Source organism: Ornithorhynchus anatinus, chromosome 1, assembly GCF_004115215.2.
Source record: "Ornithorhynchus anatinus isolate Pmale09 chromosome 1, mOrnAna1.pri.v4, whole genome shotgun sequence".
In the NCBI taxonomy this organism is placed as follows: Eukaryota; Metazoa; Chordata; class Mammalia; order Monotremata; family Ornithorhynchidae; genus Ornithorhynchus; species Ornithorhynchus anatinus.
The window spans coordinates 183,394,617-183,407,191 of record NC_041728.1 but is presented as its reverse complement, the minus strand read 5'-3'; the positions used below and the strand labels follow the sequence as shown (position 1 = coordinate 183,407,191).

Below are 12,575 nucleotides of genomic sequence, written 5' to 3'. Positions count from 1 at the left end.
AAATAGGGATTAACCGTGAGCCTCACGTGGGACGACCTAATAATAATAATGTTGGTATCTGTTAAGCGCTTACTACGTGCCGAGCACTGTTCTGAGCGCTGGGGGAGACACAAGGGAATCAGGTCGTCCCACGTGGGGCTCACAGTCTTCATCCCCATTTTACAGATGAGGGAACCGAGGCCCCGAGAAGTGAAGCGACTCGCCCAAAGCCACACGGCTGACAAACGGCCGGGCCGGGATTTGAACCCACGATCTCTGACTCCAAAGCCCGTGCTCTTTCCACTGAGCCACGCTGACCTGACTTCCCTGTATCTCCCCCAGCGCTTAGAACAGCGCTCTGCACATAGTAAGTGCTTAACAAATACCACCTTATTATTGTTACGGAAGCAGCGTGGCTCCGTGGCAAGAGCCCGGGCTCGGGAGTCCGAGGTCACGGGTTCGACTCCCGGCTCCTCCACCGGTCAGCTGTGGGACTGTGGGCGAGTCGCTTCGCTTCTCCGGGTCTCAGTTCCCTCACCCGCAAAATGGGGATGAAGACCGGGAGCCGCACGTGGGACGGCCCGACGACCCTGGATCTCCGTCGGCGCTTAGAACAGTGCTCGGCGCGGAGTGAGCGCTTAACCAATACCGCCGATGTTGTTATTATGAAAAGAGGGCGGGTGTCTGGGCCCGGGGTGATGGGGAAGGCTCCCCCGTCGAGCACCTGGGTCCCTTACCAGCTGCTGCCCTCGCACTCCCCAGGCAGCGTATTGCAAGACCGAGTCTTCGACCTCCGGCGGGTTCAGCTCCCACACCTCCCTGGAAAACACCCACACCGATCGATCGATCCATCGGTTAATACTTGCGGAGCACTTAGAACAGCGCTTGGCGCATAGGCATTCATTCAATAGTCTTTACTGAGCGCTTCCTATGTGCGGAGCACTGGACTAAGCCCTGGGAAGGGACGGTTTGGCAACAGACAGAGACCATCCCGGCCCAGTGACGGGCTCCCGGTCTAATCGAGGGAGACGAAGGGAGTGCTTAATCAATACCATCGTTATTATCATTATTACTGTTAAAGGGCCCGAGGGATGGCGAGAAGCAGTGTGGCTTTAGCGGCCGCAGCCTGGGAGTCGGAAGGTCGTGGGTTCTAATCCCGGCTCCGCCGCGCGTCCGCTGGGTGACCCTGGGTAAGTCACTTCACTTCTCTCTGCCCCAGTTACCTCATCTGTAAAATGGGGGGCAGCTTGGGAGTCAGAGGTCATGGGTTCCAATCCCGGCTATGCCACTCGGCAGCCGGGTGACCGTGGGCGAGTCACTTCACCTCTCTGGGCCTCGGTTCCCTCACCTGGAAAAAGGGGATGAAGACCGGGAGCCCCACGGGGGACGACCTGATTTCCCTGTGTCAACCCCGGCGCTTAGAACGGTGCTCTGCACATAGTAAGCGCTTAACAGATACCACCGTTAGCATTCTCTGGGCCTCGGTTCCCTCATCTGTAAAATGGGGACTAAGACCGTGGGCCCCACGTGGGACGGGGACTGGGTCCATCCCGATCGGCTTTGTATCCACCCCAGGGCTTAGGAAAGTAGAGAAGCAGCGGGGCTCGGTGGAAAGAGCCCGGGCTTAGGAGTCGGGGGTCATGGGTTCGAATCCCGGCTCCACCACCTGTCAGCTGGGTGACCGTGGGCAAGTCGCTTCACTTCTCGGTGCCTCAGCTACCTCGTCTGGAAAATGGGGATCGAGAGACTGTGAGCCCCGGGGGGGGGACAATCTGATGTCCTCGTATTTACCCCAGCGCTTAGAACAGTGCACGGCACAGAGTAAGCGCTTAACAAATACCCACGTTATTATTATTATTATTATTATTCAAGTGCTTGACACAACACAGTAAGCGCTTAACACATACCACCGATATTGCTATTTATAAAGGAGCGGGAGATGTGGAGTGAAGAATGATAATACTTCGGGTATCTGTGAAGCGCTTACTACGTGCCAGGCACTGTACTAAGCAGGCGCCGTGAGGTCCCGGAGGTAGGAAAGGACTGACCTGGTGTAGATGTTATAAATCACGTAGGACGCCGTGAACGAGGAGTGAAAAACCTGCAACGACAAGGAAAAGCCGAAGTTACACCGCGCGACCGTCTCCCCTCCGTCAGAAGAACTTATCGAGGGCCTCCCCGAAGCGGGACACTGTGCTGAGCGCTGGGGCGAGGACGGTGGAGTCGGTGGACACGATCCCTGCCCTCAAGAAACTGACCGTCTACCGTGGGCAAAGCACCGTGCTGGAACCTGGGAGAGGACAACAGGGTTAATAATGTTGGTATTTGTTGGTAACTGTTAAGCGCTCACTATGTGCCGAGCACCGTTCTAAGCGCCGGGGTAGACACGGGGGAATCGGGCCGGCCCCCGTGGGGCTCCCGGTCTTCATCCCCATTTTCCAGATGAGGGAACCGAGGCGCAGAGAAGTGAAGCGACTCGCCCACGGTCACCCAGCCGACAGGTGGCAGAGCTGGGATTCGAACTCATGAGCCCCGACTCCAAAGCCCGTGCTCTTTCCACCGAGCCACGCTGCTTCTCTAATAGCCGGGATCCCGGCCCTCGAAGGGCTGACAGTCTACTGTGTGAAGAGCACTGTGCTGAGTGCTTGGGAGAGGACACGCTGCAGGGAAGCAGCGTGGCTCAGTGGCAAGAGTCCGGGCTTGGGAGTCAGAGGTCATGGGTTCCAATCCCGGCTCGGCCCCTTGGCAGCCGTGTGACCGTGGGCCAGTCGCTTCACTTCTCCGGGCCTCAGTTCCCTCATCTGGAAAATGGGGCTGAAGACCGGGAGCCTCCCGGGGGACGACCCGATGACCCTGGATCTCCCCCAGCGCTTAGAACAGGGCTCTGCACATAGTAAGCGTTTAACAAATACCAACAGTGAGTACTCCCGCCTCTGCCCCTTGTCAGCTGCGTGACTGTGGGCGAGTCACTTCACTTCTCTGGGCCTCAGTTCCCTCATCTGTCAAATGGGGATGAAGACCGGGAGCCCCACGGGGGACGACCCGATTCCCCCGTGTCTCCCCCGGCGCTTACAACGGTGCTCTGCACGTAGTAAGCGCTTAACAAATACCAACGTTGTTATTAGTATTATTTATTCAAAGCCCTCCCGAGAGGTCACCTCCTCCAGGAGGCCTTCCAGACCGAGCCCCCCCCCTTTCCCTCCGCTCCCCCTCCCCTCCCCGTCGCCCCGACTCCCTCCCTCTGCTCTCCCCCCCTCCCCGCCCCCCACCGCTCGTCTCTAGAGGTATCTTTTTATTATTCTATTTATTTTATTAATGACGTGCACACATCTATAATTTGATTTCTTTTCTTTTCTTGCTATTGACGCCTAGCTACTTGTTTGGTTTCGTGGTCTGTCTCCCCCGCTTCTAGACCGTGAGCCCGTTGTCGGGTAGGGATCGTCTCTATCTGTTGCCGGATCGGACTTTCCAAGCGCTTAGTACAGTGCTCTGCCCATGGTAAGCGCTCAATAATAATAATAATGTTGGTATTTGTTGAACGCTCACTATGGGCCGAGCACTGTTCTAAGCGCTGGGGGAGATCCGGGGGGATCCGGTTGTCCCACGAGGGGCTCCCGGTCTTCATCCCCCTTTTCCAGATGAGGGAACTGAGGCCCGGAGAAGTGAAGCGACTCGCCCGCGGTCACCCGGCTGCCAAGTGGCCGAGCCGGGATTGGAACCCATGACCTCTGACTCCCAAGCCCGGCCTCTTTCCACGGAGCCACGCGATAGATACGATTGAATGGGCGAATGAATGAATGAATCGCTGACCACCTGATCTACTGTGTGCAGAGCACCGTACTGAGCGCTGGGGAGGGTCCAACGCAGTTAGTAGACGGGAGCCCCACCCTCCAGGAGTTTCCGGCCTCCTGGGTGCCGAGGACTGTACTGAGCGCTCGGGAGAGTCCGACAGAGTTAGTAACTGCTGTGAAGGAGCTCGCTCGGCCCCTTAAAATTGTGATCCTCGCGTGGGGCAGGGCCTGGACTCAATCTGACTGTAGAGCGTCTGTCTCAGGGCTTAGCACAGTAATCGAAGGTACAGTGCGCTTACTACGGTCGTTTGCGCAACTAAGCGCTCAATAAATAGGATCGAACGAATGAGTTGAAGCATAGCGACCGCGTCTTGGAATCCACCCCAGCGCTCGGCCCAGTGCCTGGCACGTAGTCAGCGATGAACAAATACCATGGTTATTGTTATTAGGGAAGCAGCGGGGCTCGGTGGCAAGAGCCCGGGCTTGGAAGTCGCGGGTTCGGATCCCGGCTCCGCCACCTCGGGCAAGCCACCTCACTTCTCTGCGCCTCAGTGACCTCATCTGGAAAACGGGGATGAAGACCGGGAGCCCCACCTGGGACGACCTGATCACCTTGCATCCCCCGGCGCTTAAAACAGGGCTTCGCACACAGTAAGCACTTAACAAAGACCATTAGCATTATGATCATCGGGGAAGCAGTGTGGCTTAGCGAAAGGAGGCCGGGCCTGGGAGTCAGAGGACGTGGGTTCTAATCCCGACTCCACCACTCGTATTTGTTAAGCGCTTACTATGTGCAGACCACTGTTCTAAGCGCTGGGGCAGACACAAGGGGATCAGGTCGTAGAGAAGCAGCGTGGCTCAGCGGAAAGAGCCCGGGCTTTGGAGTCAGAGGTCATGGGTTCGAATCCCGGCTCTGCCACTTGCCAGCCGTGTGACCGTGGGCGAGTCGCTTCACTTCTCGGTGCCTCAGTGACCTCATCTGCAAAATGGGGATGAAGTCCGTGAGCCCCACGTGGGACGACCTGATTCCCCTGTGTCTACCCCAGCGCTTAGAACGGTGCTCTGCACATAGTAAGCCCTTAACAAATACCATCATTATTATTATTATTATTATTATTAGGTTGTCCCACGTGGGGCTCCCGGTCTTCATCCCCATTTTACAGATGAGGTCACTGAGGCACAGAGAAGTGAGGGGACTTGGCCAAGGTCACCCAGCTGCCAAGTGGCCGAGCCGGGATTCGGACCCATGACCTCTGACTCCCAAGCCCGGGCTCTTTCCACTGAGCCGCGCTGCTGAATGACCCTGGGCAAGTCACCTCACTTCCCTTGGCCTCAGTGACCTCATCTGGAAAACGGGGATGAAGAGCCCGAGCCCCACCGCGGGACCACCCGATGACCCCGTATCTCCCCCAGCGCTTAGAACGGGGCTCGGCGCACAGTGAGCGCTTACCAGATACCATCGTGATTAATAAATAGCGCAAAATATCGCCCTTCCTATCCACATCACTCCCCTCCCCTTCTCACTGCCAGCGCCTCTTAGATACAGACAAAGCCTTCGAGGAGCCGGCCGGAAAACTCCGGTTTTCCGGGCCCGGAGATTTAGGGAATTCGGCCGTCCTGGATTGATTCCGGTGTAACGGTGAGAGAGACTCTTCCCCAGTAGAGCGGACGATCTCATAAATCAGATTGAAAAACGAAGATCCGCCCACCTTAGGGATGCCCCTCCGGATTTTCTCTCGGGAAACCGACGGCCAACAAAGAGGTCTCGGGGAATTCATTGACCCAGTGGTATTTATTGAGCGCTCACTGTGTGCAGAGCACTGGACTAAGCGCTTGGAAAGTCCAATTCGGGAACAGATAGAGACCATCCCTGCCCACCGACGGGCTCACGGGCCAGAGAGGGGTTATGGATCTCAGGGAGAGAAGGGGAGCTGGGTTTGAAACTCGGGGCGACGGCTGTTTGCACGTCAGTACCCGGTTCCCCCGCCACCGATTCTGCCGAGGAGCAGTGCGGCCTAGCGGACGGAGCCCGGGCCTGGGAGTCGGAAGGACCCGGGTTCTAACCTGGAAGCAGCGTGGCTCAGCGGAAAGAGCCCGGGCTTTGGAGTCAGAGGTCATGGGTTCGAATGCCGGCTCCGCCCCTTGTCAGCCGTGTGACTGTGGGCGAGTCGCTTCACTTCTCTGGGCCTCAGTGACCTCATCTGTAAAATGGGGATGAAGACCGGGAGCCCCACGGGGGACGACCCGATTCCCCTGTGTCTCCCCCAGCGCTTAGAACGGTGCTCTGCACAAAGTAAGCGCTTAACAGATACCAACATTATCATTATTAGAGAAGCAGCGTGGCTCAGTGGAAAGAGCACGGGCTCTGGAGTCAGGGGTCATGAGTTCGAATCCCAGCTCTGCCACTTGTAAGCTGTGTGACTGTGGGCGAGTCAATTAACTTCTCTGTGCCTCAGTTCCCTCATCTGTAAAATGGGGATGAAGACCGGGAGCCCCACGTGGGACGACCTGATTCCCCTGTGTCTACCCCAGCGCTTAGAACGGTGCTCTGCACATAGTAAGCGCTTAACAAATACCAACGTTATTAATCCCGGCTCCGCCATCTGTCTGCTGGGTGACCTCGGGCCAGTCGCTTCACTTCTCTGGGCCTCAGTTTCCTCATCTGGAAAATGGGGATGGAGACCGTGACCCCCCGGGGGACGGGGACTGGGTCCGACCCGATTTACTTGCATTACCCCAGCGCTTAGTACAGTGCCTGGCACCTAGTAGGTTCTAAACACATACCTCAATTACTATTATTATCATTTTTCTGCTGTCTTGCACTCTGCACATAGTAAGCGCTCAATAAATACTATTGAATCTTGCACTCTGCACATAGTAAGCGCTCAATAAATACTATTGAATGAATGAATGAATAGTAGGAATAGTATTATTATTATTATTATTGTTATTAGGGGAAGCAGCATGGCTCAGTGGAAAGAGGCCGGGCTTGGGAGTCAGAGGTCATGGGTTCTAATTCCAGCTCTGCCGCTTGTCAGCTGTGTGACTTGGGGCAAGTCACTTCACTTCTCTGAGCCTCAGTTTCCTCATCTGGAAAATGGGGATTAAGACTGTGAGCCCTACAGGGGACAACCCGATCCCCTTGTACCCCTCCACTGCTTAGAACGGTGCTTCGCACATAGCAAGCACTTAACAAATACCGTTATTATCAGTAGAGAAGCAGCGTGGCTCAGTGGAAAGAGCCCGGGCTTGGGAGTCAGAGGTCATGGGTTCAAACGCCGCCTCTGCCGCTTATCAGCTGTGTGACTGTGGGCGAGTCGCTTCACTTCTCTGTGCCTCAGTTGCCTCATCTGTCAAATGGGGGTGAACACTGTGAGCCTCCCGTGGGCCAACCCGATGACCCTGTATCTCCCCCGGCGCTTAGAACGGCGCTCTCCACATAGGAAGCGCTTAACAAATACCAACATTATATTATTATTATTATTATCACGGTATTTGTTATATGGCATATGAGAGGCCGCACGGCCTAGTGGCAAGAGCACGGGCTTGGGAATCAGAGGAGTAAGTGTTTAACAAATACCATAATTATTATTAGTATTATTATGATTCGTTAAGCGCTACTATGTGCCAAGCACTATTCTGAGCGCTGGGATAGATGCAAGATGATCAGGTTGTCCCACATGGGGCTCCCAGTCTTCATCCCCATTTTCCACCTGAGGACACCGAGGCACAACTTCTCACCCTGGACTTCGAGGCCGTCCGTCACCTCGCCCCTTCCTACCTCTCCTCCCTTCCCTCTTTCCACCGGCCGCCCCGCACGCTCCGCTCCTCCGCCGCCCGCCTCCTCGCCGTCCCCAGGTCTCGCCCGTCCCGCCGTCGACCCCCGGCCCGCGTCCTCCCGCGGTCCCGGAAGGCCCTCCCGCCTCGCCTCCGCCGGACTCGTTCTCTTCCCCTCTTCGAAACCCTACTTACAGCTCACCTCCTCCGAGAGGCCTTCCCGGACCGAGCTCCCCTTCTCCCTCTGCTCCCTCTGCCACCCCCCTTCGCCTCTCCGCAGCTAAACCCTCTTTTCCCCCCATCTCCCTCCGCTCCTCTCCCTCTCCCGTCCCATCCCCTCGGCGCCGTACTCGGCCGCTCGACGGTCTGTATCTTCATCACCCTATTTATTTCGTTTAATGAGATGTACGTCACCCCGATTCTATTCATTTGCTATTGTTTCAATGAGCCGTCCTTCCCCTCGACTCCATCTATCGCCTTCGTTCTCGTCCGTCCGTCTCCCCCGATGGGACCGTGAGCCTGTCTCTATCTGTCGCTGACCTGCTCGTTCCGAGCGCTTAGTCCGGTGCTCTGCACATAGCGAGCGCTCAATAAATACTATTGGATGACTGAATGAATGAAGCAACTCGTCCAAAGTCACCCATCTGACAAGAAGCGGAGCCGGGATTAGAACCCACGGCCTCTGACTCCCAAGCCCCGGCTCGTCCTCAGCAGGAAAATCTCCCCGGCGCAAGAGCACTGATGGTAATTAGACTATTTTGCCTTTTCCGTCATTTTCAGGAGGCCTGCCATTGCAAAACGGTACTTTTCTTTAACTCTGAACTTCAGGACAGCAGAGGATCCTTCCCTCATCTGTCAAATGGGGATGAAGACCGGGAGCCTCCCGCGGGACGACCCGATGACCCTGTATCTCCCCCGGCGCTTAGAGCGGTGCTCTGCACATACTGAGCGCTTAACAGATACCAACATTATTATTATCGGTCGTTACCCATCCCGGTGGGGGTGAGAATTCCAATTAGGCGCCTGCTTTGGGCGGAGCAGCCAATTAAACCCTGGGAAATGAGGCCCGGATGAGAACTAGACAAAGTCCCCAAAAGAAACCAAGTAGCCTAGTGGGAAGAGCCCGGGCCTGGGAGGCAGAGGTCATGGGTTCTAATCCTGGCTCGGCCACTTGTCAGCTGGGTGACCTTGGAGAAGTCATTATGGGAAGCAGCATGGCTCAGCGGGAAGAGGCCGGGCTCGGGAGTCCGAGGTCGTGGGTTCTAATCCCGGCTCCGCCACTTGTCTGCTGGGTGACCTCTGTGCCTCATTTCCCTCATCTGGAAAACGGGGATTAAGACTGTGAGCCCCACGTGGGACCACCTGATAACCTTGCATCTATCCCAGCGCTCAGAACAGTGCTTGGCACATAGGCAGCGCTTAACAAATACCATCGTCATCACTTCACTTCTCTGGGCTTCGGTTCCCTCATCTGGAAAATGGGGATGGAGACCGTGAGCCCCAAGGGGGACGGGGACTGGGTCCAACCCGATTTTCTTGTATCCACCCCGGCGTTTAGTACAGTACCCAGCGCACGGTGAGCGTTTAACAGATCCCGCGATAATCATTATTATTAACAAATACCATCATCATCGTCGTCCTCTCCCGAGCACTTAATACAGCGTGCTCTGCACACGGTAAGTTCATTCATTCATTCAGTAGCATTTATTGAGCGCTTACTATGTGCAGGGCACTGTACTAAGCACTTGGAATGGACAACTGGGCAATATAGAGACCATCCCTGCCCACTGACGGGCTGACGGTCTAATTCGGGGAGACAGACGGACGAAAACAAGACAACTTAAGCACAATAAATAGAATCAAGGGGATGCACGCCTCATTAACAAAATAAATAGGCTAATAAAATAAAGAGGTCAATAAACCAATCAATACTATTAATTGATGGATACCCTGGGGTGACCTTGGGTAAGTCTCTTCCCTTCTCTGTGACTCAGTTCCCTCATCTGTAAAATGGAGAGTCAATCCCTGTTCTCCCCGCTACTTAAACTGAGTATTATCCCATGCGGGATAATGATAATGATAATAATGTTGGTATTCGTTAAGCGCTTACTATGTGCAGAGCACCGTTCTAAGCGCTGGGGGAGATACGGGGTGATCGGGTTGTCCCGCGTGAGGCTCACGGTCTTCATCCCCATTTTCCAGATGAGGTCACCGAGGCCCAGAGAAGTGAAGTGACTCGCCCACAGTCACCCAGCTGACAAGTGGCGGAGCCGGGATTCGAACCCATGACCTCTGACTCCCAAGCCCGGGCTCTTGCCACTGAGCCACGCTGCTTCTCAATCAATCCGGGATGGGGGTTGGGTCCAACCTACCTCACTCATATCTCACTCGTATCTACCCCAGAGTTTAGAACAGTGTTTGACACACGGTAAGTGCTTAACAGATACCATAAAAAAAATCCCCCCCCAAAACAGGTGTTGAACTCCAGACAATTCCTTGGGGCTTAAATGAGTCCTTCTCACCCCCCCGCATCTCCTCCTGTTCAATAATAATAATAATGCTGACATTTGTTAAGCGTCTACTACGTGCCAAGCACTGTTCTAGGCGCTGGGGGGATATAAGGTGATCAGGTCGTCCCACGTGGGACTCACAGTCTTCATCCCCACTTTATAGATGAGGAAGCTGAGGCACAGAGAAGTGAAGCGACTTGCCCAAAGTCACGCAGCTGACAAGTGGCGGAGGTGGGATTAGAACCCATGACCTCTGACGCCCAAGCCCGGGCTCTTTCAACTGACCCACGCCGACTGATTGATTACGGGATTCGCTAAGTGCTTCCTATCTGCCAGACACTGTGGTAAGCGCTGGGGTGGATCCAGGCAAACGGGGTTGGACTCGGTCCCTGTCCCACGTGGGGCTCACAGTCCTAATCCCCATTTTCCAGATGAGGTCACTGAGGCCCAGAGAAGTGTAGTGACTTGCCCAGGATCACCCAGCAGAGAAGTGGCGGAGCCGGGATTAGAACCCACGACCTCTGACTCCCAAGCCCGGGCTCTTGCCACTGAGCCACGCTGCTCCTCTAAGCTCTTCTCTAGGCCGTAACCTCGTCGTGGGCAGGGAATGGGTTTACAGTTGTATGGTACTCTCCCAAGTGTTCAGTACAGTGCTCTGCACAGAATAAGCCCTCAATTAATTCGGCTGGATGAAAAATACCAAAATTATTAAGGCCGCGGGGGCACCGAGGTCAGCCAGGGCCGCGGCCCGGATGGATTCCGGGACCCGCGGCCGAGGACGGAGCGGGTCGGGGCCGCCGACGCCAACCGGGAGGCCGCTCTCCGCCTCCAAAATCCGCTCCCGGACAGACGGACGAGGAGGCCGCGGAGAAAACAGCGCCGGGCGCGGCCCACATCGCACACGGTGCTTCCAAGACAAGAGAAAGCGACGTGGCCTGGCGCCTAGAACCCAGGCCTGGGACTCAGAATTAATCCTAAAAATGATACTGATGGTCTCTGGCAACTGCTTACTACGTGACAAACGCTGTTCTAAGCGCTGGAGGAGATAGGAGGCCATCAGGTTGTCCGCCGTGGGGCTCCTGGTCTTCATCCCCATTTGACAGATGAGGGAATTGAGGCCCAGAGAAGGGAAGTGACTCGCCCACAGTCACACAGGACTGGGTTCTAATCCGGGCTCCGCCGCTTGCCTCTTGTGTGACCTTAGGCGAGTCACTTCCCTTCGCTGCGCCCCCGTTACCTCCTCTGGAAAATGGGGATGAAGACCGTGAGCTCCCACGTGGCACGGGGAGGGGGGTCCAACCTGATAAACTTTCCAAGCGCTTAGTCCGGTGCTCTGCAGGTAGTAAGCGCTCAATAAATACTACTGAATGAATAAATGAACTTGTATCTATCCCAGCGCTTAGTACAGTGCCTGGCACACAAATGAATAAATAAATAAATGAACGATGGCATTCCTTGAGCGCTTCCTAGGTGCAAAGCACTGTTCTAAGCGCTGGGCACAACAAATGCCATTCAATGAGAAGCGGCGTGGCTCAGTGGAAAGAGTCAAAGGTCATGGGTTCGAAACCCGGCGCTGCCGCTTGTCAGCTGTGGGACTGTGGGCGAGTCAATTCACTTCTCTGGGCCTCAGTTCCCTCATCTGTGAAATGGGGATGAAGACTGTGAGGCTCACACGGGACAACCTGATTCCCCTGTGTCTCCCCCAGCGCTTAGAACGGTGCTCGGCACGTAGTGAGCGCTTAACGGATACCAACATTATTCAAAACCCCAAACTACGGAAGCAGAAGGCTCCCGCTCCCGCCCTCAGGAGTAATTCACCACCTACAAGGCTAAAACGGCGATTTGAATTGATTTCCGGTATCGCCAGGGGGAAAAGATGAATGAAAATATCACGGGGGGTGGGGTGGGGGCTGAATTTCTCATTCTTCTTCTCCGGGCTGGCTCGACAGATCTTCAGACGGAAGCTTATAATGGGACCTCGACACGTCGGGCGCGGCAGGACGCTCACTTTAAAAAGTCTCTTTTTGCATAACCTCATGGAGTTCGTCATTTGAGAAGAGAGAGAACGGCTTGGCGGAAAAAGCACGTGCCTTGGAAGCAGCAGCGCGCGGTGGCTGGAACGGGGGCCTGGGAGTCAGAAGGTGGTGGGTTCTAATCCCGGCTCCGCCGCTTGTCCGCCGTGTGACCTGGGGCAGGGCGCTTCGCTTCTCTGGGCCTCAGCGACCTCAGCTGGAAAACGGGGATGAAGACCGGGCGTCTCCCGCGGGACGGGGACCGCGTCCAACCTGATTTGCTTGGAGTACAGGGCCTGGCGTACACGGTAAGTGCTTAATAATAAAAATAATAACGATAATGATGATGTCGGTATCTGTTAAGCGCTTACTGTGTGCTGAGCACTGTTCTAAGCGCTGGGGGAGATGCAGGGTTGTCCCCCGTGAGGCTCACGGTCTTAATCCCCATTTTACCGGTGAGGGAACTGAGGCCCAGAGAAGTGAAGTGACTTGCCCACAGTCACACA

At 55.5% G+C, this 12,575-nt stretch overlaps 1 protein-coding gene across 2 annotated transcripts in view; it reads right to left on the bottom strand.

The window, feature by feature from the left end:
• DPP10 (dipeptidyl peptidase like 10) overlaps positions 1-12,575 on the bottom strand; it is a 184,745-nt gene that overhangs the window by 81,855 nt on the left and 90,315 nt on the right. For both annotated transcript variants that reach the window (XM_029073455.2, XM_029073464.2), the window contains exons 6-7: positions 2,028-2,080; positions 717-798 (exon numbers count right to left, since the gene is read on the bottom strand). In XM_029073455.2, the coding sequence (XP_028929288.1) occupies positions 717-798; positions 2,028-2,080 (135 nt within the window). The remainder of the gene's footprint in view (positions 1-716; positions 799-2,027; positions 2,081-12,575) is intronic.